A 27,626-nucleotide genomic window follows, 5' to 3' on the forward strand; every position below is an offset into this window, starting at 1 on the left:
ATGCCAACAATTCATTCTGGAGTCTGGCAATGGAAAAAAGAAAGATAAAGGACAGGAACTTATAAGAACAGCAGAGTTGAAAAAAAAAAGTTCTTTTGTATAAGGGAGATGAACTTAATTATAGGAGAAGAAGGACTTAATGGATAGAAAGTAATCAAGTTTCAAATGCATGAATGATTAATAGAGGAAATTACTGAAGGAGACAAAAGATAATTAGAAAAAGAATAAAAAAAATAATATTTACATTATTCTTTAAAGAATCTCATTTGAACTTCAATATAAACTTAAGGCAATTGCTATTATTACCCCTACTTTACAAATGGGAAAACAAAAGCTGAGAGTTTAAGAAGTCTATCAATAGTTACACAACCAGCAAATGTCTTAAGAATAATTTTGAAATTGGGTCTTCCTAACTTTATATGCAGTACTGCATCCACTATGCCAAGTTTCTCCATGTTTGAAGTACAAAGTATACTATGGGTTACCTTGGATAAAAAAAAAGTCAATTTTTCCTTTGATAATTTAATCTAAAGTCTTGAAAGGTTTATATAAAATGAGCTAGAGTAGTGATCAAACACAAAAGAAAAACAGAAAGTGATGTCTCTTCTTGGTAGGACTACAAAACTTGTAAAACACTGTTTCAGTACCTTAACTTAAAAATGAAATTTCTATTAGGCCTCAAGCATACCTCATCATAAAGAAACACCATAAAAATGAACCTTTCCACATAACAACAGTTATTGGTGACCTAGGAGTACTGATGAAGAATATGCTGTTTTATAACCTATAATTCATTCTAAGTAATTATATGTAATCTGTATTGTTTCCTTTTCAAGAATAATCTCAAATCAATGTTATAACTTTCTAAAATTACTCTACAATTCAAATTCAATATTTTGATGATCATTCTGAAATAAATTAAGTTTTAGATACACCTCCTACAATGTCTTTAAATATTAACTAAGTAAATTTTAGCAAATAATAACAAACTTTTTTTTACTCTTTTAGTATGAGTAAATATATTTTCATGGAGTGGCCTTTAGCAGTTTACTAAATATGGTAAAGCTAGACTTTCTTAGTTACTGCTAAATCTATTATTAGCAGTCCGATAGGACTGCTATTTAATTTTATGTAATAATAGTCTCTGACGGAATTATAAAAATAATTTAGTAAAAGAGCTAAGAGTTAGTAGTAATATATTATAAAAAGACCTTTTCTGATGTGTATGTAAATCAATTTAATTCAGATACTTTTTCTTTATTTATTATTAAGCATTATTTTCACTCCAAAACAAGCAAAAATATATAGATATTCACAAAGTAAAAAATTAACAGTTTTCTGAAAACAGTAACATCTCAAGGGTTTGTTTCTCAAACTAAGCATTTATCAACATGTTAACTTTATTCTTTTAGTGAAAATAAAATACCCATTTACCCTTTGAGGTTATAGGATTATCAGAATAATGAGCATATATTTATTACACAGAGGACCAACAAAATAATACTTGGTCAAAGACAGTTTTAGGCCCATTGTATTTAGAATAAATTTATATCAATGAAACTTTAAACACATGCTAATAAATGAGAAACATCATCACGATTTAAAGATATAGTTTTACTTTACTAGGTGAAAAGGATATAGCAAATCATTTGTAAGAATACTGGAAAGAAAAAACCAACAATATGAGACATATCACTAAGAGCAATTTTAAAATTTGAAACAATAAATCAAAACATGCCTCCTTAAGAAAGACTTTTAAAAAAATCTGTCAAGAAAGTAAAAGGTAAAATTTTGTTAATAATGCTTTTCTATGTGATAAGACATAAAAGCAATTTAAAGTATGTAAATCTTAATTTTGATAAAACTCATTAAATTGTAGATGGGAAGTATGTTCTAGTGGACACTACAGCACATACTGCCTCTTTGGAAATGAGGTTTCTATTGCAAAGCCACATTCTAGTATCTATTCAGTTCACTATTTTCCCAATCTATAAATAACAAATTTGCTAACTTATCCCCATAAACAATGAAAAGCTTCTTAAAAGAACATGTATAAACATAAAGAACCATTCATTTGCAGTTCTTCTCTACATATCTATTTCATGATCAAACTAGTGCAGAGCTCACATTCATTATGAAAGTAATAAAGATAATGCTTTAGCTAAGATGAAGACTTTTCACAAAGATACAAAAAACAAGAGCATTTCAGAATGGAACAATTAGCCAAGTCACTAATATTAACTTTCAATAGCTGTACTACAATCACAGTTATTATTAAATAGATTACAGAGGAAAAATATCAGAAAACCCATAGGCTTTCAATATTTACTAAACATTTTAGTAAAAACATTTTTAATTATTAATAGACTTAGCAGTAACTAAGAAAGTCTATCTTTACCATATTTAGCAAAGTGCTAAAGGCTACTCCATGAAAATATATTTATTCATACCAAAAGAGTAAAAAAAGCTTATTTTTGCTAAAATTTACTTAGTTAATAATATTTAAAGGCATTGTAGGAGGTATATCTAAAACTTAATTTGTTCCAGAAAATGCTTCTATCAAGTTAAGAAACACTTCTTATTATAGACTTTTAAGAGTATCCGAGAAAATCTTGTCTCCCATTTTAAATTATTTAAAAATTCTATTTTATTATCATTCTAAATTCTTTTCTTCCTTTCTCTCCTTTCCCCATCCACTGAGGAAACAAGAAAAACAAAACCCATATAGATATACACAGTCATACAAAACATTTTCTCATTATCTCTATTCAGAAAAAAAGAAGAAAGCATACTTCAGTATAAACTCTGACTCCATTAGCTCTCTATCTGGTGGTTTAGAGTTATAATTGGTGATTGTGTTGTCTAGAGTTACTCTTTACAATATTGCTATTATTGTATAAATTGTTCTCTTGGTTCTGCTTACTTTACTTGGTATCAGTTCACATATGCTTTCCCAGGTTTTCCTAAAATTATCCCCTTCAACATTTTTTTGGCAACACATTATTATTCATCACATTCATATATCATAACCCATGTAATTATTTCCTAATTGAAAGGCATTCCTTCAGTTTCCAATTGTTTGCCACTACAAAAAGAGTTGTGATAAATATTTTTGTATATTTCTTTGAAATATCTTTAGGATATAGACCAGCAATATCACTGGAGCAAAGGGGATGAATGATTTAAGAGCTTTGGGGGCATCACTTCAAATTGTTTTCCACTGAACTGGTCAAACCAATTCACTCTTCCATCAACAATGTGTTAGTGTTTTCTCATTTTCCTTTTTTTTTTTTTTCCTTCCCATCTAAGCCAATCTGTTGAGTATGAGATGGTACTCCGAATTGTTTTAATTTTCATTTTTCTAATAGTAATTTAATGTAATTTTTTTTCATATGGCTATTAAAAGTTTAGATTTCTTCCTCTGAAAATTGCTTATTTATATCATTTGAACATTTATCAATTGGAGAATGGCTTTTATTTTTTATAAAATTTGACTCAGGTTGCTCTATATCTTAAACTTTTATCAGAGAAACTTGATGGAATACTTTTTCTCCTGCCTCTATCATCCATTTTCCTGCTTTTTCTTCTGACTTTAGCTGCAATGACTTTGTGCAGGAACTTATTTGAAATTTTCCATTTCACCTTCTATGAACCTCTTTCTCTTGTTGGTGATGAACTCTTCACATGTTCATTAATCTGATAGGTAACTTCTATATTTCACTAATTTGCCTATGATGTCACAATTTATGTCTAAATCATATACCTATTTTGACCTTACTTTGATATACAGTATGAGGGTATTGGTTTATATTTTGTTTTTGGCAGACTACTTTCCAGCAGTTTTTATTGAATAGTGACAGAATCTGTTTCTTTAAAAAAACTTCTCTAAATCTTACCCAGCACTCAACTATTTCAAAGATTATACCTTTGTAATATAGTTTGAAATCTTGTACTACTATATCCTTTTGAAGGGGAAGGTGATGTTGATTTCCTTGATAATCATGACCTTTTCTTTTTCCAGATAAATTTTTTTTAAGCTGTCTAAAATAATACTTTGGTAGTTTGATATGGTACTAAATAAGTAAATTAATTTAGGCAATATTCTCATCTGTATGCTATTGGTTTGGCCTGTCCACAGGCAATAATATTTCTCCAAATATTTAGATTTGCCTTTATATATATACATATATAAAGAATGTTTTATAATTGTGTTCACACAATTCCTTTGGATTTCTTGGCAGGAAGACTCTCAAGTATTTTATACCATCCATACTTATTTTAAATGAAATTTCTTTTCTTATCTCTTCTTGCTAGGTTTTAAAATAATATATAAAAATGCTAATGATTTAATATTCTGCAATTCTGTTAAAGGTGTTATTTGGATTAGTTTTTCTTTTTTTTAGCTGACTCTAAGATTCCCCATGTAAATCATCACATAATTTACAAAAAGTGATAGTTTTGTTTTTTCTTTGTCCATGCTGGCTTCTTTATTTTTTTCTTAATGAAATTGCCAGCATTTCTAATAAAATACTGAGTAATAAAAGTGAGAACAGGCATCCCTATTTAACCCCTGATCTTACTAGAAAGGTGAGCTTAATTTCATTACAGATGTTTGCTCTTTGTCTTAGAGAGATACTAACTATAACTTTAAGGAAAGCTCTGCTCATTCCCATACTTTCTAATTCTCTTTGTTATAAGAAGGATACATATTGTATTTTATTAAAAGTTTTTCTACATTTATTAAAACAATCATATTTAAAATCTAGAGATAATGACAAAACTTCTCGTACATGCTTCTGAAGCATAAAGGAACAAAGTTATACATCAATATATGTAAATAAGCAAGAGCTATTGTTTAGCTGACAGAGTTCTATGTACTGATGATCACTTCAGAAAGGACATAAACCATTCACCAACCTATACCAGTAAAATGAAGGTTTTTACTGGCAATACTAAACTAAAAGCTATCTCATTATTCTACTAGGCAACAGTGTCAAGGATAATAGGAATAATGAAAACTGAATAAAGCTGGATAAGACAATCTTTGGAAAGCTGGCATAGAGCCTACTACCAAAATAATATCATTTTCCATATCAAAAAAAAATATATAAAACCACACTATGATTTAAGCTCTTGTATGTCTTGGAGGTTTAAAACTACAATGACTATTAGCACTACAGGATTTTTAAAAGTCATTTTAATAATTTCACATAAATGGTCTTTTAGTACATAAAAACAGCAGAACACTAACAAGCTTCTGAAATATAATATCTGTACAATGAAAAGATATCCAACATGATACAAGTCCATTGAGTTGGACATGTATGGAGAATGAATTATAAAAGGATGCAGAAACAGCTGTTCTATGAAAGCTCATGTGGGGGGAACACAAGGAAGAGGAGTAGAAAACATGCTTTAAAGATGTACTGAAGCATAGTATGAAATTATTGGCATAGCTGCAGATTACTGGGAATGAGAGAAGCAGAAGAACGAGACTGGCATATATCAGTGAAGGTATGGCATAGGCAGCTTTGAAAAGCCAAAATGAAAATAGTGGCAAGACAGATAGATAAACGAGAAGGAAGACAGATGGAAGGAAAGAAGAGAAAGAGAGAGAGAGAGAGAGAGAGAGAGAGAGAGAGAGAGAGAGAGAGAGAGAGAGAGAACAAAATGAAACCTCCTCAGAACAACAAAAAATAAACCTAAACTCCCAACTTTGTAAAGCAAAGAATAACCAATAATCCACACTGAAACTAACTAAAACTTTTGGGGAAGAGATATCTGTGCCTGAATTTAATGTGAAAAAGCTTAGTGAAAAAGACAGTTGCCTCTCATGTAGGTACTTTAGAAGGCAGCAGAAGGAAGTAATGTCTTTTTGTACTATTTGATAATTTATCTAAGAAACAGGAGAGTCTATACTATTAAAAATATTGCAATATAGTATAAAACTGGAAACAAAGGAAATGGATCAATTATAGGATCATTGAAAAATTGTGGCTTTGCAAGTGAAAATATTTTTGTGTTAGAAGAAATGACAAATGTGAAGAAATCAGAAAATAATGAAATGATTTATATGAACTGATGCAGAATGAAATAAACAGAACCAGCATAATGGCTAAAAGACTAAAACATAACTGAACTTTACCAAAAAGTAATTGATTTTTACAAAGTAATTAATGATCAATCTTGGTCTTAAAAACTGATGATGAACCATACCTCCTTTCTCTCAGTAGAGGGGATCAGGGATGTGGCATATATATATGCTTAAAACAGATTACTCATTTCATTTAAATTTGCTTAAATTAAATAGTTTTTCTTTAAATGCTTTTTTCTTTATTATAAGACTATAATTAAGAATTATTATGATTTATAACAAAAGCTAACAATAACACTAAAAACAGTCCAAAAAACTACAGGATTCCATAATTTTCTCCATTCCAGTTTTCTAATATTTTACAAATCCCATTGTCAGAAAGTACATTCATAGTGAACTTAAATCTCTCAATCTACAAATTAAGCCTATATCATCCAAGTCTATCTTGTATGGAATCAGAGAACAGTTATTTGCCAACATCTTTATAATAACCCTTGAGATATTTAAATGCTGCTATTAATATTTTATCTTCAACAGAAATATAATACAAACCAACTCATTAAGAATTTATTATTGTTAAATACTGAAGGAGATATAAATTTAACAAAGTTTGAAAAAGTTCCTGACTTCAAGAAGCTTGAAGCTGAGGGAAAAAACAAGAACATAGATAGTATAATATTTGGAAGTGAAGACAATTTGGGAGAATAAAGGTAGGACACTCACTCAATTTTTATGCTGAATTACTCCAAATTCCTTTAAATAATGACAGTTATAATAATACTAAATATGACATGCATAAAAATATGGAAATAAAATCCCATATAGAGTTTGAGAGAAGAACCCCTTTCTTAGGAAGAGATCCAGAAAATTTTCTTGGCATTTGAGGGGGCTTTAAGGAATAGGAGGAATTCAATAGGCAATGAACAGAGAGACTTACAAAAAAGACAGAAGATGGGAAAAGATGAAGAATTATAAAAAAAAAAAAAATACCGTGTGTTTAGGGGACAGAAATTGTCTGGTCTTCTGGAACATATAATACATAGAAGGGAATAATGAGAGATAAGGCTGAAAAGAGAGAATGGGACTTGAAAAGCTCTGAATGCTAGACAAAAGAGTCTGCCCTTAGCTCAGTAGAGCAATAGGGAGTAAATGAAAATTTCTGATCATCAGACTGACAAACATATCTGTATGTATAGATGATTACTCTGGCAATAACAGATCAGATTTCATCATTTGTATGACATCAAGTACTTCATAATTTTACAGCCATTTAATTACCACATGCAGGCAAGTTGATACCAAATAAAACATAGAACACAATAAATTTCATTGAAAATCATTATATCTACTTTGTGAACACAGGAAAGTTGTTTATTCAACCTGGACCTCAGTTTCTTCTCATGCAGGTGTCCAATGAATTAACTTTCTAGCTGTTCTAGCTCTAAATTTATGATCCTTTGAATTAATCAAAGCTCAGTTAGCTTTCTCACCAGCTAAAAAATATTATCAGTTGAATGCAGTTTTAAAAATTTCAACTGCTTAATATGAATTTTTTACCTTCTTCCTTTGTGTGACAAATTCAGTAGAAATTTTATTATAATTTATTATAATACATAATGATAAAAACACAAATATATAAATAATAAATATGAATATAAACAATAAATTTATTATAATCTGTTTCTCATGATTGATTTCTCTTCATCTCTATCTAGTAATATCAATGTTCAGGAAAAGGGAAGGGAGGTCCAGATTGATTTTCCTCCACTATGAAATGATCTGTCAAAACCACAGAACTGGAAAACATCAGTAGGAGAACTAGAATTCTGACCCTAAGTTCATTGTTCTTTGCACTATATAATTTTACAATAAATTTATCTTCTGAATCAAGTGAATTCTATGCTACTAGATTTCCATGATTATAGATATAAGCTACTAAGTTGTGAACTGCTATTGATATTATTTGTTGATTCTTTCACCTCTGCTATTCATCATCTCAGTATTACTGCTGGATCTAATTCTCTGCAAAATGCTTTCAGCCCAGAAAAACCTGGTATTGAAGATTTGAGGAGTTGGCAAGGTACAATAGAAAAATCACTGGATTAGGAATCTGGTGTCCTGAATGTAATTTCTGCCCCAACAAGCAAATTACTTAAATACTCTTGGCCTGGCAAAGTTGTTCAGCCTCTCTGGGCCTTCAGTTTTCTTTTCTGAAATGCAAAGGGTATGAACTAGATGAGCCCCCCCCCCCACTCCACCCCAAATATACACACAAACCACAGAAATATGTCACAACTTGTGCTAAGTGGGATTGCGTGTGTGTGTGTGTGTGTGTGTGTGTGTGTGTGTGTAGTGTAAATGGAAAGTAATCCATTTGTTCCATAAGAAATGAGGGATAACTACACACCTGTTAGATTGTCTAATATGACAAGAAAAGATAATGATGAATATTGGAGGAGATATTAGAAAATTGGGACACTAATACATTGTTGATAAAACTGTGAATGGATCCTACCATTCTGGAGAGCAATTTGGAACTATGCTCACAAAGTTATCAAACTATGCATCCCTTTGATCCAGCAGTGTTACTACTGGGCTTATATCCCAAAGAAATATTAAAGAAGGGAAGGGACCCACATGTGCAAAAATGTTTGTGGCAGCTCTTTTCATAGTGGCTAGAAACTGGAATCTGAGTGGATGCCCCTCAGTTGGAGAATGGCTGAATAAATTGTGGTATATGAATGTTGTGGAATATTATTGTTCTGTAAGAAACGACCAACAGAATAATTTCAGAGAGGCCTGGAGAACTGATGCTAAGTGAAATGAGAAGAACCAGGAGATCATTATACACAGCAACAAGATTAAACAATGATCAATTCTGATGGACGTGGTTCTCTTCAATAATGAGATAATTCAGACGAGTTCCAATTGTTCAGTGATGAAGAGAGCCATCTATCTACACCCAGAAAGAAGACTTATGGGAACTGAGTGTGGACCACAACACAGCATTCTCACTTTTTCTGTTGTTGTTTGTTTGCATTTTTGTTTTCTTTCTCAAGTTCCCTCCTCCCCCGCCCCCTTCTTGATCAGATTTTTCTTGTGTAGCAAGATAACTGTATAAATATGTATACATATATTGGATTTAACATATATTTTAACATATTTAACATGTATTGGACTACTTGTCATCCAGAGAGGGGATGTAAAGGGCTGAAACTCTGAATAGGTGTACTGGAATCAGACAACTGAGCATTTAAGGCTAATTACCTATTGGACAATACTCTATTAGCAAATGCTTGGAAAAAAGCCCTTCTCACTATTTTGTGCTGGCTTGATTTTTTGGTGTACACAGATAATTGTAGGCGGGATTAAGGGGTGGAGTAAGACAAGCCAGAGTCACTTTGGAGGAGAAAGACAAGGAGAGTGGAGGTTGGTGGCGAGCCTCCTGGAGTTTCATCCATCTCCTTTACTTTTCTCCCTAAAGACCAAGGACTTTTGCTGATACTGACTCTGGCTGATCCTGAGGTCAACAGGGAGCTAACTCGGTCTCCACAGGGATGGGAGAAGGAGGGGATAATTTGGAGCAGAAGGTTTGCAAAAGGTCAATGTTGAAAAATTTCCCAGGCATATGTTTTGTAAATAAAAAGTTATAATAAAATTTAAAAAAAAAAAAGAAAAAAAAAGAAATGAGGGATAAGATGGCTTCCAAAAAATCTAGGAAGACTTGTATGAACTGATGCAAAGTGAAGTGAAAACCAGAAGAACAATTTATACAGTAACAGCAATATTGTAAGGATAATAAATTTTGAAAGACTAATACAATGGTCAACCATAATTTCTAGAGGATTCATGATGAAACATTTCAAAGAGAACTACCTGACTCATTCTGCAGACTGAAGCATTTCTTTCTTTTTATTACTTTTTTTTTTTAAATTAAGAATATGATTATTGTGGAAACTTGTTTTATATGACTCTATATACATATATATCTGCATATCTGTAATAGGTTTTGTTTTTCTTGCCCTTTCAGTGGATGGATAGGAGGAATTAAAAATTGCAATGAAGTAACAATAATGATAATAATATCTTAAAGAGAAAGCATAACTAGCAGACAAGGGGTTGTAGGAAGAGAGGTAGCTCAGGTTTCAGAAAAGGTCTGTTGAAAAAGGTGGATTTTGAGCTGATTTTTGAAGGAAGCCAGAGAAATTAATAGGAAAAAGTAAGGGTGTGGAACATTCAAAATATGGAGGGTAGGCAGTGAAAAGGCATGGAGGAGGGAAATGTCTCATCTACGACTAAATTAAAGAGTCTGTGGAAAGGATTAGTGTTCAAGAAGAGGTCACTGGAATGCGAGTAGAAAAGTAACATGATCAGACCAACAATGGGAGCTGACAAGGGAGAATAGAAAATGCAGAGAAGAGTCTAGGAAATCCTTCAGCCATAGTTAGTAGGTATCAATTGAATAAATAAACAGCAAAAGAAATAGAGAAAAAAAGTAACTAAATTTAACATTTTGAAGCTTAAATATTTCATAGCAACACAATACTATTATCATTAAACTATAATTTTCAATACTGGAATGAGATTTCAGTAGCCATGAATCTCACTGAGGAGGTCCAATTGCATTCTGCAACTTGATCTTTCTCATACAACTTTTCATTCTATTCATGTAGCCTGTATTCTAGTTGACATCCTTATAACCTCTTACTTGAGTTACTTGGTATCTTTTCATCTAGTCAGTCACTCTCCAGCTTGTCAGTCCACCCTTCAAAAAACTGACATATTAAGACTCCAAAAGCCAGATCCAGTTGTCACTATTTGATTCAAAAATCTTCAGTGATTTTCTACATCTCCAGAATATAGTACAAAATCGACAGCCTGATATTTAGGGTCCTTTACATTCTGGTTCTCATTTACTTTTACAATTGTATGTTCCTTCACTACTCTCCATTCTAGTGATAATGACCACTTAGCTTTTCTGTACATAACATTCCGTCTCTCACATTTGTGTCTTTGAAAAGGTAGTTTCCCATTTCTCTGGTGCATTCTTTCCATAATTCTACCTTCATGAATTCTTCCTTCAAAACATCCTTGACACAAAGCCTTTCTTGATTCTTTTAGTTTGTAGAATTTTTCTCTTTTGAAATTACTAAATATCTACTGATTTGGAGTTATCTCCAGTTGTCCTGACCTATGGCAAGCCACTGGGTTCAGATGACTCTAGAGAGGGTGGGGCTTATGACTTTGAAGAACCCTGCCTCGCTTGAATTCAATTCACTTGCAAGTCAAGACATCACACGCTATTGGTTCTCCTCAAAAACTAAGAAGAAACAACAACAAATGTTTATTACTGTGTGTATATATCATTCCAGTAGAATATATGTTCCATTAGAGTAGGGAACATTTTTATTTTGGTTTTTATATCAACTAAGTCTAGCATATAGCCAATGTTTGATAAATGTTTACTGAATTATTGAATTGATACGATTAGTACAATGTTGTTCATAAATAGGTGCATATTGGGCAGTAGGGAGAGAGGAGGAAACCCTAGGAAATTGTTCTTTCCTTTGTAAACAAAAAAGAAACACCTTTGGCAAACATATCTTCAAATTTCATGCCTTAATATTTACAATAGTGATGCTATATGACTATAAATCATGGCATCATACTATAATCTCAAAAGAATCAAAAATTCCAATAAAGATATGTGTGTGTGTATGTGTGTGAGAGAGAAAGAGAGAGAGAGAGAGAGAGAGAGAGAGAGAGAGAGAGAGAGAGAGAGAGAGAGAGAAAGAGAGAGAAAGAGGTAAGTGCAATTTGGTTATTATATATTATTAAAAGTAGGTCAAGAGATGTAATTAGTAAATATCAGTCTGAAAAAGAAAATGAACTAACACATAGTGAGAATGAGGAATATAAAGTAAAAGCCCATGTATCTGTTATTACAGATAGAATGTTAAAAGATCTAGAAGGATTTTAATACACTGGGTAAATTCTCAAAGGAGGATTTATGGGAGAATATAATCAAGAATTACACAGCATGAAAAGCTGTGAAGAATTTAGAACAGTCCTGTTAAAGAGAGAAACATACTGATAAAAGCACAAATTAACGAAAATATCAACTCAATAAAAACATTTTTAGTGCCTTATGAGTCAGGTATTATGATAAATGTTTGGTGATTTACAAGAGACAAAAAAACAGTTCTTACTCTCAAGGGACTTACAATCTAATGACTACTACTCTAAGAAGAATCCAGAAAGTGGCATATTTAATTTTTCCTTACAAAACTCTTCTAAGTACACTTTATTCTTTTTAGCCTTTTGTTTTCAAAATATATGCAAAGATAGTTTTCAACATTCACCCTTGTAAAACTTTATGTTCCAAAATTTTCTCCCTCCCTTGCCCCTATCTTTTCTCCTAAATGGCAAGTAATCTAATATAGGTTAAACCTGTGCATTTCTTCTATATATATTTCTATCTTTCTCATACTGCACAAGAAAAATCAGATCAAAAAGGAAAAAAAAAATGTGAAAGAAAAAAAAGCAAACAACAAAAAAGGTGAAAATCCTATGCTGTGATCTACACTCGGTTCCCACAGTCCTTTCTCTGTGTGCAGATGGCTCTCTTCATCACAAGTTCATCACAACTGGCCTCAATCATTTCATTGTTGAAAAGAGCCACGTCCAACAGAATTAATTGTCATATAATCTTGCTGTTGCCCTGTACGATGATCTCCTGATTCTGCTCATTTCTCTTAGCATCAGTTCATGTAAGTCTCTCCAGGCCTCTTTGAAATCATCCTGCTGGTCATTTCTTACAGAGCAATAATATTCTATAACATTCATATACCACAATTTATTCAGCCATTCTCCAATTGATGGGCATCCATTCAGTTTCCAGTTTCTGGCCACTACAAAGAGGGCTGCCACAAACATTTTGGCACATGTGGGTCTCTTTCCTTCTTTTAAGATCTCTTTGGGATAAAAACCCAGTAGAGACATTGCTGGATTAAAAAGTATATGTTGTCATACCGGAGCCACCTTCCAGTGGCTGATGGAGATCTAACTCCGACCCATAGAATGGATTTCTTCATATGAGAGGATAATAATGACACAAGGAGACTGAGAGGCAGTTGCATTCTCTGACCTCCCTCCTCTTCCCTCTTGCCTCCAATTTATTTCATTCCCAATCCACAAATAGCTGTGTCAGTAAAGGCTGATTTGCAATTCCTTCAGGGTTATTATGATTCACAGCTGTGGGGGCTTTTGGAAAATAGACCTGTACCTTCCCACTTAGGTGTGGTCCTTAACAGGTATGCACAGTTTTACAGCCCTTTGGGCATAGTTCCAAATTGCTCTCCAGAATTGGTTGAATCAGTTCACAACTCCAACAATTATCATCCCCTCCAACATTTATCAATATCATTTCCTGTCATCTTAGCCAATCTGAGAAGTGTGTAGTGGTACTTCAGAATTGTATTAATTTGCATTTCTCTAATCAATAATGATTTAGAGCATTTTTTCATATGACAATAGTTTTAATTTCTTCATCTGAAAATTGTTCATACTCTTTGAATATTTATCAATTGGAGAATGGCTTATATTTTCATAAATTTGATTCAATTCAATAGAATTCTTTATGAAGGAGACTGCACAAACCAACATCTAATCCACCTTCCTTCCATCTCACCCATCCTTCAAGAAACAAATACAATTCTGCAAAGAGGAAGAGAATAGAACAATCTCAGAAGTTCCTTTCTTTTTCAAAATTCCTTTATTCAAGTTAAAACACAAACTAATATATAGCAACAAAGAGTATACCTAAAAGGTGCTGACATGGCTAAAATGAGTATAGTAGCTGAAAATGGGGTAGAATTAATCATAGAAAAATTTATGAAAGTAAATTTTGATTAAGCCTTTGATGAATAAGAGGCATGGACTTTGAAAAGGATGAAAAAATCATTTCAGGATAGTGAGACTGGAAACAAAATAAATGAATTTAAAAAGCATTTATTAAACACTAGCCATGTATCTGATACTAAGTACTAGAGATACAAACATGAAAGAAAGCGTTCTCTTACATCAAGAGGCTTATATTTTAATAGAAAAAAATATATAGGATAGTAGAGGAGTGCTTCTGTCCAGGCAGTAACAGGAATGCTGAGTATAGTAATGAGACTTATAATATTGAGACATTAGACATTCTTTTCCAAGAATGATTATTATGATTTAATTTGGTTATTCTTCCCAGAACAAGAGATGGGAAGCTCAGGAAATGGAGAAATGAAGTAAATAAAACTTTAGTTGCATATCAGGATTCAGTACAAGATGGCTCTGATAAGGGCTTTACATAAAGATGTTGAGTATGGCTAAAAACACCTTGTTTACAACATGGTTTCAATTATGTATTAGTTTCCCATAGTGAATCTCAACAACATTTTAGTAATTCTTTTATATAACCTGACAATACAGTACAGATTAAATAAATTCAAAGTTGTTGGAATCTTTTTTCCAAAAATTATTTTCGTCAATAAAGTTGTAGATTGTAATGTAGAGTAGGCTTTGATAAAATCTCAGTCTGATGATAGACAAAAAATGTGAACAAAGCTCAGAATCCAGCTGTTATAAGAAAACCTTTCTTCATGTAAGATCACAGATGTAAAGAAGAGAACTAAGAGATCATCTAATTGAATCCCTACATTTTGCAATTGAAGAAACTGAGATTCAGTGAGGTAAAGTGTCTTGCTAATGGCCACAGAGCTAAAGAGGGTCAGAGATGAAGTTTGAAATTAAGACTTTTTGAATCTAGATCCTAACACTTGATCTACTACAATATAATAATAAGGCCAAGAATTATAAATGACTTTCTGTTGCACTGACATTTAAATTTAGAATACAGAAATTAAAGGAAAAAAAAAAAAAACTCAAGTGTTTTAACCACTACAGTTTGCAAACATGACATATAATGCATTGGATATTTTCTTACTTTAATGTAAATATGGTGGAAAAGAGAATATGTTTATTTATTTTTTTAACTATGGTTTTAATACCAAACAATGATTGTATTTAGAAAAGAAAAAAAAAATACTTACAAGTATGTCTGGCTAATGAATAGTTGGATCCACCACTGGTCAAACCAAACCCTTCAGGAATTTGGCTGGAACTTCGAGGTCTTGTCAACAATTTTGGAGGTTCAATTTCTGCACCAAATTCGGCTCCTATAACTCCTAATAAAACAATAGCTGTAGCTTGTTTACGTCTTTCTTCATATGATGTGGATATTTTCTTCATGTGTGGAAGACCTGATGATAGGCACCCTGAAATAAGAAATATATATTAATGAGCACATATCAAAATAACACAAACACACAGACATAATATCCCTCTTGCTAAGCAAAATCCAAAGATCTCTCCAATTCAAAATGTTAAAAATAATAAATTTTATTTGGAATTTTTAATTTGTATTTTCATGATTAATTTAGCACAAGTTTAATATATGATATATTTACACATATTTTTGTTTGTGTATATGAAGCATAGCTCAAAGAAAAGATACTAATTAGGCTATATATAGTGTTCCAAAAGTCTTAGTGCAGTTTCTGCACTAAAATTTCAAGCAAACTCTTATAATAGAATCTGAACTTTTTAAGAAAAAGGGGCTTGAAAAATTATAAACTTTGGTTTCTTCATTTTATTGATGAGGAAACTGAAGCTTAGAAAAATTAAATGTAAATAGAGAAAAAGCCTAGAGAAATGTTATTTATATGGGGATGTTACGGAGGAGATTTCCCAAAAAAGATATGGGTTGATTTTGATGGCTGCTCAGGATCTCTTTCCTATGCTCAAAGTCTAATTCTGTGACATTTCCAAAGTTTAGGAAAAAGTATGAGGCTTCCTAGTTCCAAAACCAGTATAGTCTCTATGCTCTCTAACAATGACAAATTCAATAATAGAAATAAATATCTTATAAATATTCAAGAATTAATGTATGTTAAAAAAAAAAAAAAAAAGAACATACTTCTTCAAAATATGTGGATATTGCAAGGTCAGAGAAGAGCCCAATCAAAAGGGCTATGAACTAGAAAAAGAAAGAGGATGGTGAAAACTGCAAAACCACCAACTAAGGTATCAGAGTAATTAAAAAGTAGAAAGATGAATAACAATAGAAATGTCCAGAAATCCATAGGACACTAGAATTCAAGAAGGAGAAAGTAATAAAGCCTTTATTTTCAAATACACACACACACACACACACACACACACACACAAAGCTGGAAAAAAATTCCAAATTAACTAGAATAACTAATGTGAGGAAAACAAATACGTTACAAAAAAACCCTCTGAAATTTGGGGGATGGGATCTTGAAAAAAAGAACAGCAAAGGAAATAGGACGATACAAAATAATACTCATTAAGAAGATATGTTCATATAAGGAAATTGAGGAACTAGAGAGGAGAAGCATGGTAGAAAACATTTCTACAAAGGTCAATGGAGGCAGAAAGTGAATGATGTTACAACTAGTTTATATATAATTAGAGATCACCAGTCAAATCGAAGGGCCTTTTCTCATTCCTCATTTGTACTGATTGCATGCCTTTGACACACTGACCATGCTCTTATCTTTGATATTTTCTTCTCTGGGATTTCATAACACTGTTCTTCCCTGGTTCTCCTCCTACTTATCTGACCCATTCTTCCTAAATCACTCTTGCTGGATCTTGATCCCTATTTAAGCCCATTAAGAGTAGAGGACCCCTAAAGCTCAGTTTTATAATCTCTTCTCATTATATACTACTTCACTTGAACTCACCATGGATTCAACTATCAACTCTATACAGATGATTCTCTGATCACTTGCCCAGTCCTGACTTGTCGCCTGATCTCCAGTCTCATATTTCCAACTGACTCTTGGATATTTAGAATTGGATGTCCTGTAGACATCTTAATTACCCCTGTTCTCTCCTTTTTCTCACTTCCTCACTGCATCTCACTCCCTCATTACCTCTCATTCCATGGCTATTCTGTTCAGCTTCAACTTCAATGAACAAGATGACTCTCCCAAGATAAGCTCATGACTTTTAAACTCACCACTATGCTGCTGACTCAAATTTTGACTGATTTTACTTTCCTCAACCTCCTTTCCCTCTTCCAAGAGGGCTAAGAACCAAAATCATCTTAAATACTTTCCTTTATAGAAGGCTGAAATTAGACTCAGATCATTCCACTTTCCATCTTCTGCTCATCCTGGTTTCAACCCCAAGCAACAAGATACCATACGTACTCCTGGTTCTCCCACTATCCCACTTTCTTACCTATTTTTATGTCTTTAGATTGTTAAAGTCACTGAGGGACTTTCTTTCTTTTTTGTTAATTATATCCCCAATGCTTTACTTAGCCAGGCACATAATAGTAATTTTTAAAAAAATTTAATGGTTTATTGAATTATTTTTGTTGAAAGTATCATCATTTTCAAAATCACCCAATGCCCAATGAGTCAATAAGTATCATTAAATACTTTCTTTGTGAAAGGTGCTATGTTAAGCAAGAGGATACAAAGAAAGCCAAAAAACATTTTTTCTCTGGAAGAAGCAAATGATCTAAAGGGAGAGATAAAAAGCAAAAGAATCTATGTACATATAATTTATATGCCATGGAAAAGTTTTCCTAGAGAAGGTAGATTTTAGTTGAGACCTGAAAGACTGACTTCATTCCTTCCTTCGAACTATCTGGACATATGGAAAATGCCAAATGCCATTTGTGGGGAGGGGAAGGAAAGGAGGAAGTAAGGAATCACAGGAGGGAAGGAACAGAGGGAGGGAGAGGAAGAAGAAAGAGGGAGAGGAGGAGGAAAGGGAGGAAAGGAGGAAAAGGTAGGAGAGGAGGAAAAAATGGGAGAGGAGCAAGGGAGAGACAAATTGTTGGAGATATTCAGTTTCTGGTTAGTTAAAACCTACATAATAAAAATAACAACAGTACTTCCTCAATTCCACAGGCTTCAACAAGAATGTATTAAGGAGGAGTTGTGAACGAATCCTGGAATTATGCCCAAAAAGTTATCAAACTGTGCATACCCTTTGATCTAGCAGATGCTACTACTGGGCTTATACCCCAAAGAGATCTTAAAGAAGGGAAAGGGACCTGTATGTGCCAAAATGTTTGTGGCAGCCCTGTTTGTAGTGGCTAAAAACTGGAAAATGAATGAATGCCAATCAATTGGAGAATGGGTGGGTAAATTGTGGTATATGAATGTTATGGAATATTATTGTTTTGTAAGAAATGACCAGCAGGATGAATACAGAGAGGCTTGGAGAGACTTACATGAACTGATGCTAAGTGAAATGAGCAGAACCAAGAGATCATTATACACTTCAACAATGATACTATATGAGGATGTATTCTGGTGGAAGTGGATTTCTTTGACAAAGAGAAGATCTAACTCAGTTTCAATTAATCAATGATGGACAGAAGCAGCTACATCCAAAGAAAGAACACTGGGAAATGAATGTAAACTGTTTGCATTTTTGTTTTTCTTCCCAGGTTATTTTTACCTTCTGAATCCAATTCTTCCTGTGCAACAAGAGAACTGTTAGGTTCTGCACACATATATTGTATCTAGGATACACTGTGACATGTACAGGACTGCTTGGCATCTGGGGGGGGTGGAGGAAGAGAGGGGAAAAATTGGAATAAAAGTGAGTGCAAGGTATAATGTTGTAAAAAATCACCCTGGCATGGGTTCTGTCAATAAAAAGTTAATAATTATTAAAAATAATAAAAAAGGAAAAAAAAGGAAAAAATAAAAAATAATAAAATAATAATATACTAAGCATCTACCATGTGTCAGAAACATTTTAACAACTAGGGACTCAAAGACAAAATGAAAACAATCCTTTCACTCAAGAAGCTTACATTATACAACATATACATAGATTAATTCAAACAAAATATATACAGAAAAAATTCAAAAGAATGTGGCAGCAATGAAAAAGATTATCCTGTTTAGGAGATGGTACTTGAGCTGAACCCTAAAATTCCCAAAAGCTGCGATAAAGAGGTAGATGATTTCAGACCTGTGCAAAGGCAAGGAGCCGAGAGACCAAATGTCCTAAATAAAGGACATGAAGTTGTCTGGTTTGATTGAAATACACTGTGGCACAGGTGAAGAAGAATAATGCATAGTATGAAAGTATGAGTGGGAACCAGGCTGTGAAGGACTTAACAAGAAGAAGACTTTAAAGCTTAACTCAGAAACAAGATGGAGGACACAAACTTTTGAAAGGAAGTGATAGAGTCAGACACATGATTTCAGAATATTAATTTGGCAGTTTTTTAAAGAGTAAAGTAAAAAGGGCAGAGGACGGATTTAAGGAGAAGTTAGGTAAGTGACTGATAAGTAGAATTAGGATAGAGGGTATGGAAAGAGAAAAAAGATGAATGTAAGAGAATATTGGTTTATGTCTAAGGAGTGATAGGGGAAGAGTAGAATATGATTTAATTATAACCTGGATTGGAGAAAATAGTGGTGTCCTCAACAATGGATGGATTTGAGGGAAAAAGATAAATGAATTCTATTTTAGATATATTGGGGTTGACATGACATTGAGACATCAAAATGTGCAATCAGAGATTAGGTAATGGAAGATTTTAATAAATTCAAAAGAGATAAGCTAGATATATAGATTTGAGAGTCATCCGTATTAAAAATCATAAACAAAAAGCTGCAAAGACATCAGAGGTCATATAATATACATTTCTCATTACAGATGAGGCATCTGAGGCCCAAGGAGATTAAATGATAGTACAAGATCAGGTAGGTAATATCAAATGAAGAGATTTGAACCCAGAATCTTGACTCTAGTCCAATAATTGCTCTTTCAACAATGTCCCAATACAATGCCTTAGAGAGATGATGACTGAATCATGGGAATGAATGAGATTACTACAATAGAGAATGGTGCAAGAGAAGGGAGTCAAAAACAGAACCTTTAGATATATGAACATACACACAGAGAGTAAATCACAGATGATAATCTTGCAAAGAATAATGAGATGAGTTGGTCAGGAAGTTAGAAGGAAAATCAAGAGAGAGAAAAGGGACAAAAATATAAAGAGAATATTCAGGGGATGAGGTAATATATAATGTCAGATACTGGAGAAGACAAGAAGGATGAAGACTTCAAAAAGGCCATTGGATTTAACAATACAGAGGTCAAGATTTGCCATAACGATAGCAGTTTCAGTTGATCCTTAGGGACTCAAGTCACATAGTAAGAGGCTGAGAAGTGAAAAAGCAGAGGAAATGAGCATAGTTTGGGGTGTGAATATAGCTATAAGGAAGTTGTATAAGCATATAATTAAAAAATGAATACCAACAAAATCCATTTATTAAACATCTTCAATGTGCGGGTCACTAATACAGGGTTTATGCCAGGAATACAAATACAAAAGTGAGACAGTCCCTGTGGGCAGTGCCATTGCCATATACTTTCCAGAGTAAGAAATGGAAAAGGAAGTGGTAGGAGGTAGAGCAGGGAAATATAATAGCAGGGCATTCTAAAAGGATGGATGTAAAGCAAGATCCTCATCGGACTAAATAATGCATTAAATGAAACTTTTCTTAGAAGGGGGTGGAGAGAAACTGGGAAGGAGAGTTGCTAGACTCGAATATCACAAGGAAACACCCTCTGCTCATCCAGTTTTGGCCACTCTCCTATAACTTATGGTTTGAGAGAGTTGCCTAGGACAGAGAGAAGTTATGTCTTGCCCATGGTCACATAGCATGCATAAGTCAGAACTGATTTACTACTGAACTGATATTTTCCTTTCTCCAATGCTGGCCCTCCATCCCAAGATCATGCTGTTTCCTTAGGACACAAATACTAATCTGAATCTTGATGCTCATGAAAAGAACTTGAAGAATATAGTCATTACTAAGAGTACTAAGAGTACCTGAAGTTAGTGTGAAGCCTTTAATCAAAATTTAGTATTTGATGACTTATTTTCCTAATCAACTAAACAAATCTAAATTCTGATGGAAACAGAAGATGTTTATCTTAAATGACTTGAATTTAGAATCTAATCCCTTTGTTCTATTTCACATGTTTTTAGACTGAGTGAGGATAAGGAATTCAAAAGTCACATTGAAAGAAAAGAAATAAATGGGAGAAGGTTGCTTTAAATCTGTATGACTAGAGAAGAGAAAAAAGGAGAAAAAGTTGTTCTGTATTTTAAGAAAATTAGATGGTCAACAATAAACTCTGGACTTTTTTTACCTGATTCTATGATATTTGTTATGTATGGGTAATATTTTTTTAAAAATCAAATGCTAATTTCAAAAGGTTTCATGTAATAAATTTGAAAAAAACAGATGTGAAATTCTGTCAGCTTTGGTTATTATTAACTCCATCACAGTACATACAGAGAAGAAAGGCAAAATAATTTCTCAGGGAATAAAACTGTTCTAAAAAATGATCAAATTCCATAAAGAAGGATTTTAAACAAACATTAAAAATATTAAAGCTTATTAAAATGAGCATACATTTTCATAACATATGACTTATATAGTAACGTATACTATTTTGTGTGTGTTGCAGAGCTAAAATAGTTTATCAATTTGTAAATTCTAACAAGTTCAAGATAAACATTATTTAATTAAATATAATTTCCATTCAAAAGCCAAAAGGAAGATGCTTTTTAAAAAGCGCTTAAAAACTGCATTTAAAAAAGCTATTTGCTAATAGAGTAACATTAAAGAATTTACTATTTTTTGTCATTACTAAAAAGAAAATACTATTGAACAAAGCTATTAGCATGTGTGTATGAAGAGGTGGGGAGTCACATCTATACAACATATATTTCCAATCCATACAGTACTATCTATGGTAGTTGTGATGGTCATATGGCAACTAAAGGAAAAAAAAAAAAAAACTAAAAGCTTAACCATGCTAAGAAAAAAAAAAAAAAAATCAATAATCACTGCCTCCCTGGGAAGAAGGATGAAAATGGACTTTAACATCAGACGAAGTGATATTTACCAGTTTGATCATCTATATCACAGTGCATACATTTAATAATAGTTTTATGTCTATACATAAACATACACAAGGAATAAGAGCTCTATTTATCTACATCTATACAGAGAGATAGAATATTTTACTCTTTCCATAGTATCCTTAAAACAGGAAGCAAGCCTGGCTCCCCTCCCCCAGTCCCAGCAAGAAGCATGCTCCATAACAATAGTTCAAAGGAAAGCTCTAGTCGGCAGTTGCACTGATTGTTCTGTCAGCTGACCTCTGCAGAAGGGAATTGCTAACCACGGCCATGCTCCTGAGCTGACAAATGAATGATCGCAGCTCCATCTATTTTCACTATGGCTGCCTCTAGCCCAGGTGCTCAGACAGAGAGCCCGGTGTGACATCTTAGATCAAGATGAATTGGCACAAACTCCTGATCCAAGATTGTTTTATACCATTTAATTTAGTTTCTTCCCCTGCTTGGATGAGCACAGCTCTGGTTATGGATTTCTATTCTAATGTACTGAAGCAGGCACTGAAAGAAGCCAATGAAGCAGATGCTAGAGCAAGGGACTGCAGGGATACTGATCAATAGGCAAGGCACTGACCCCAGCAGTACAGCTTCTGCAATGGCCACTGCTTAAAGAAAACACACACACACACACACACACACACACACACACACACACACACCCCTTCCAGTAAGAATTTAAAAAACAGGGGCACTTGGTGAACTTTTTTCTCCTTGTTGGGCTTCCTTTTGTTTGAGTACTACAATCATATGTTAATCATAACTCTCCATATATACAGAAACTGGGAATTCTAAATGGCTTTAATGACATTCTTTAAAACATAATCAATTTGGACGTTTTATCCCTAAGTTAACAGGAAGAATGACTAGTACTTTTTGTTAAATGGTGAGATTATGAAATTTTAATTCTTTCAAATTTTTTGAAGTAATTTCATATTTCTAATAGTATAGACATGTGTATACGTATATACACAGAAATTATCTATTACATTTATATGCATATTGCTCTAATGATCATAGTATTAACTCCTTTATGCTCCAAACATATGATACATAATTTTTTTTATCAGTATTCAGATCTAAAAAGGTAAGGGCTCCTTATTCAATAAAAGAAATTTCATGGCCAAAAGAGGAGCAAAAAAAAAAAAAAAGTATTGACTATTTGATTAGCAACTCTGTATATGCCACAAACATGCCAGACCTTATTCTAATAATGGTCCATTTTCTCTGTTTCTTGAAATTAAAAAAAGAAAAAAAAAAAGAAATCACTGAACAACTCTTTCTTCTTGGGTTACTCTCAATAAAAATATTGCAAATAATACAATTAATTATAATGACTTCTCATAAATAAGCTGACAGCTAAAGAGGAGATTCTAAAATTTTAAAAATGAAATAACGTCTATAAAAGTACTCTTCACTACAGTTTCATTTGTCTCATGAAAATCTGGTATTTTCTCACAGCAACGAGCCTCCATTTAATCATGCTAAAGGGTGACACAGAGATTCATTTTCTTGACAGGACGGTTGATCACCCTATCACAGTAAGAAAATTAATATCCTCCAATAGCCCTATGTGGAAAACAGAAGCTACACTGCACTGCTCAAAATAGTAAATGTGTATGTTTCAAGTTACGAACAGGATGAGATTTCTGGATTAAATACAAATGAAAAAGATTTCTTAATTCTTGGAAAACAAAATGTGAGACTTCGATGCTCTATTAAATTAACTGCCATACATATTCTTCTTTACCCAAAAGTGTATTAGCTGTAATTTAGTATAATTGTCTTGACAGCCATACTAACAGGAATAAACACTTTGCTTATTGTTTAAATAGAACATAGGTAAAATATTTGAAAAGTTTAAGCTATTTAAGGAGCTGTGAGGTATTGATTAATTCGTTTAAAAAGCAGTCAGAGAGTGCAACCATGAGGTCAAGATAAATTTAACAGTTTGGAGCACTTTACTAAATAACTCTAAAGATCATGTTAATTGGCTTTACACCATTACAAGGTAAAATTAATTTTATCTCAGCTTAAAATAAAAGGATTAAAAGACATATTAAGTTCTTCAGATTTAACTAGAACAGGAATCAATGGATTTGAATTAAAGCTAAAGGCAGTTTTATGAAAGATGGACTACCAGCAGATACTTTATACTTGCTATTAGGCATATATTGATGTTATTGTATTAGGTATTAAAATCTTGGAGAAGCAGACAACAAACCAATTTACTACCATTAGAATAACTTGTAAGAACAAGCATTATTGTTGGTTCCCAAAACTCAGCTATTTTTATTTTGCTTTATATATTTAGATCTATCTAAATATTTTTCATATCTGCTTTACGGTTTAATTTTTTAAATGCTGGTCAAAAATCATAAGAATATTTAATAATTTCATTGGCTTGAACTTTAAAAAGTATTATTATGTAATTAAAATAACTCAAAGGAGAAATAGAATTCTGATATTTTAGCTTATCAATTTTAGGTCAGAAATTTCTAAAACATGGAACAGTCTTAGTGACAATATGAAAAATTTCTCAGTTAACCTAAAGTAAAATAACATATTTAGAAGATACTAGTATGACCAAGAGAATATAAAGTCTTTTTATTTTTATTTCCATTTACAGAGTTAAATAACATGCTTAAGATTGTCATGAATTAAGAAACTATAATTGGATTAACTGGTAAGAAATGGAAAAAAGAAAGAAGTGGAAAAAATACAAATAGAATATAATGAAAAATAAAGAAACAAATATTAATATATATAAATAATTACCAAATTTTGTTATAATTTATATGAGATAAAAAAGTTTAAAAAAATCAGGGACCTTGTTGCAGAATGTCAACTATATTTTACATTAATAATAATAAATAATATTTGTAAATACTCTTACAATATATTTTTAATATATATGGATAAAATTTTAATTTATAAAATGTAAAGAATATTATTAGATATTTTTAATAATAAAATAATACAAGGGAAGTAACTTTTCTAATTCTACCCTACAGACATAATCAAAGTTTGGTTAAGGATGACAAGCATAAAGAGAATATAGATAAAAAACTATGCCTGAAAGTAGTTTTCAAATTACTATTCCACATGTTGTGCATGCCAAGTAAGAACAGTCTTAGCAACACAAATGACACAAAGCTCTTCCAGTGTTAGTTAATAAAAATACAAAAGAATTCTTGCTATTCCAGATTCTGTTTCTGATCACAGTATTATATTTTTCTCAGTTTCTTCTTCCCTTTATACCTTTGCATTGAAGACATATGAAACACATGGAGGGAAGGGAAAGGAAGTGAGGCGGCTATAGAAAGTATAAGAAAATGAAAACCAATAAGAAAGAGAATAAAAGAACAATATTAAATACAATATTAGAAACATAAAGACTAAGAAAGAAATTTGTCTAAGACGAGAAGATTTTACTAAATTCCTGGACATAGAAATATAGGGAAAATGACACTGATATGTAGAAATAACATTTTCAAAATTAACAGTTCTTTCAATTATATTTCAAATAAGTTGCAACTCTGCAATACTATGATATAATATAGCATACTCTAGCATCTAATGGATTATTAATAATTTATTAATAAAATATAAATTATATGAAACCAATTGAATTGATATGCTACTTACCAAGATACAGAAAATATTTAAAAATATTTAACTTCCAAAGTTCAAACTATCCTTTCCAAATCAACTGAAGCCAATTTTTTAACTTTTAAAAGTTTTAAATGAAAAATGCCATCAAAATTCCAAATCTTTTCATATAATTATTGTCAATGAAGTAAATGTAAACAAAGGAGAAAAATAAATTCTTGTCACTCTTATTTGCAAATCCATTGAATAAATAAAAATGTTACCTTTCAGATTATAAAGACAAATAAACAAAAACTTCAAAATGGTGAATGTTTTGGTACTAAAGTACTACACAATGCTGGTTAAACTTTAATGTCTCCCAGCTAGCCTTAACTTGCTTCATGTCTTGCTCATGTCAAGTTGAGAGACAACTCAAACCATATGCTACCCTGGTAACCTTAAGTCATATAAGATAGCATTATAAATTTATGTTTTTAAATAAATCCTTTAAATATTTTAATACAAATACTATCAACCATTCCACTTTATAGTCTAAGTTCTAAGACATTAACCAGTGAAGTATCAAAATGGGCATTTTACATTGGGGAGTTGCAATTAAATTTTGACAATTCAACTCAACCGATATTTATTAAGTATTTGCTACATGGAAGTAATATTGCTTTGCATTGGAATGTGGAGAGGAGTAGCAATTATTTGATCCAGTGAACATTTTAAGGAAGAATAAATTAGTTTGCATACTCGAAAATCACTAATTTACACCCTTATCTAATGTAAGCTAAAATTTATGCTGAAAAATTTTATTAAAAATTCTGGTTTCCTGTGATTAACTTCCTCTATGTGTTTTAGGAGAAACAGGAACTTTTTATAGGAAAAAAAAAGTTTATGGAAGCACATACACAAATACTTATGTATTAATTTTGCAAACATCAATACAATTACTTTAAAAGTACATTTTTAGAATTCTCTCAGTTTCTTCTCATAGTTTACCTGGAGTTTCTTCCATTATATTAAAAATATTTACATGGATGCTTAAGAGACATCTACCATATATAGTATTGGTTTCTTCCTACAGACTGATAGAACAAATTGAACATAATTCCTAAGTTTATTAACCTTTGCTTCTTTTTTTTTGTCTTCCAATATTCCCTTAAGAGATATAAACATAGCACTAATTTGTATGCATGCATGGTAGCCCCCTGCTGGAATACAGCAGTTCTGCAAACATTTTATTTCTATTTAGTAACCTGCTGTTGGTTTAGTTTATCTAGCTGGTTTGTTTTAAAATAAAATTTATTGCATTTCTAAATATACATGGAGAAAAATATTAAATTCAAATCAAAAACTGATAAAATTGAAATAGGTTAAAAATCTAGAATAATTTTCCTTCAAAAATGTTAGCACCATAAGAAACATAATTAACAGCTATAAATTTTATGCTTTGATTTACTTGTATTCTCCAGATAATCCATCTTAGGATTCCTTTATTCTTAATACATAGAAACTATGATATTCTATGAATTATGTTTTCTCATCAATTTGTACTTAGTTTCTTGAACTCAGTTAAAAGAAAATTTTATTAAATTTGAATGTAAACATCTATTACTATTAAAATACTTGACTTGTAAACATTAGAAATATGTCGTAAATCTCTTATAAAGTATGACTTTTTTCAAAATAAATTCTAGTTATAATTGATACATTAGAGAGACAGTTTCAATTTTTAAAACTAGAAATTGTAACACTAATCTGAATATTATTAGCTCTCCCCTAAGAAAACAAGAAAAAATATTTTAACCATAAAAATATTTTAAGTGATCTTTTCAAAAATTAAGTAAAGGTAAAAATATCAGAAATCACTAAAAGCTCTCTCTAAAC

The 27,626-nt window shown here is 31.9% G+C and overlaps 1 protein-coding gene across 1 annotated transcript in view; it reads right to left on the reverse strand.

The window, feature by feature from the left end:
- Positions 1-27,626, reverse strand: part of WDR7 (WD repeat domain 7) — a 500,592-nt gene that overhangs the window by 221,487 nt on the left and 251,479 nt on the right. The window contains exon 21 of the mRNA XM_051969585.1: positions 15,187-15,411. Within this exon, the coding sequence (XP_051825545.1) occupies positions 15,187-15,411 (225 nt within the window). The remainder of the gene's footprint in view (positions 1-15,186; positions 15,412-27,626) is intronic.

This window comes from Antechinus flavipes, chromosome 1 (genome assembly GCF_016432865.1).
Source record: "Antechinus flavipes isolate AdamAnt ecotype Samford, QLD, Australia chromosome 1, AdamAnt_v2, whole genome shotgun sequence".
In the NCBI taxonomy this organism is placed as follows: Eukaryota; Metazoa; Chordata; class Mammalia; order Dasyuromorphia; family Dasyuridae; genus Antechinus; species Antechinus flavipes.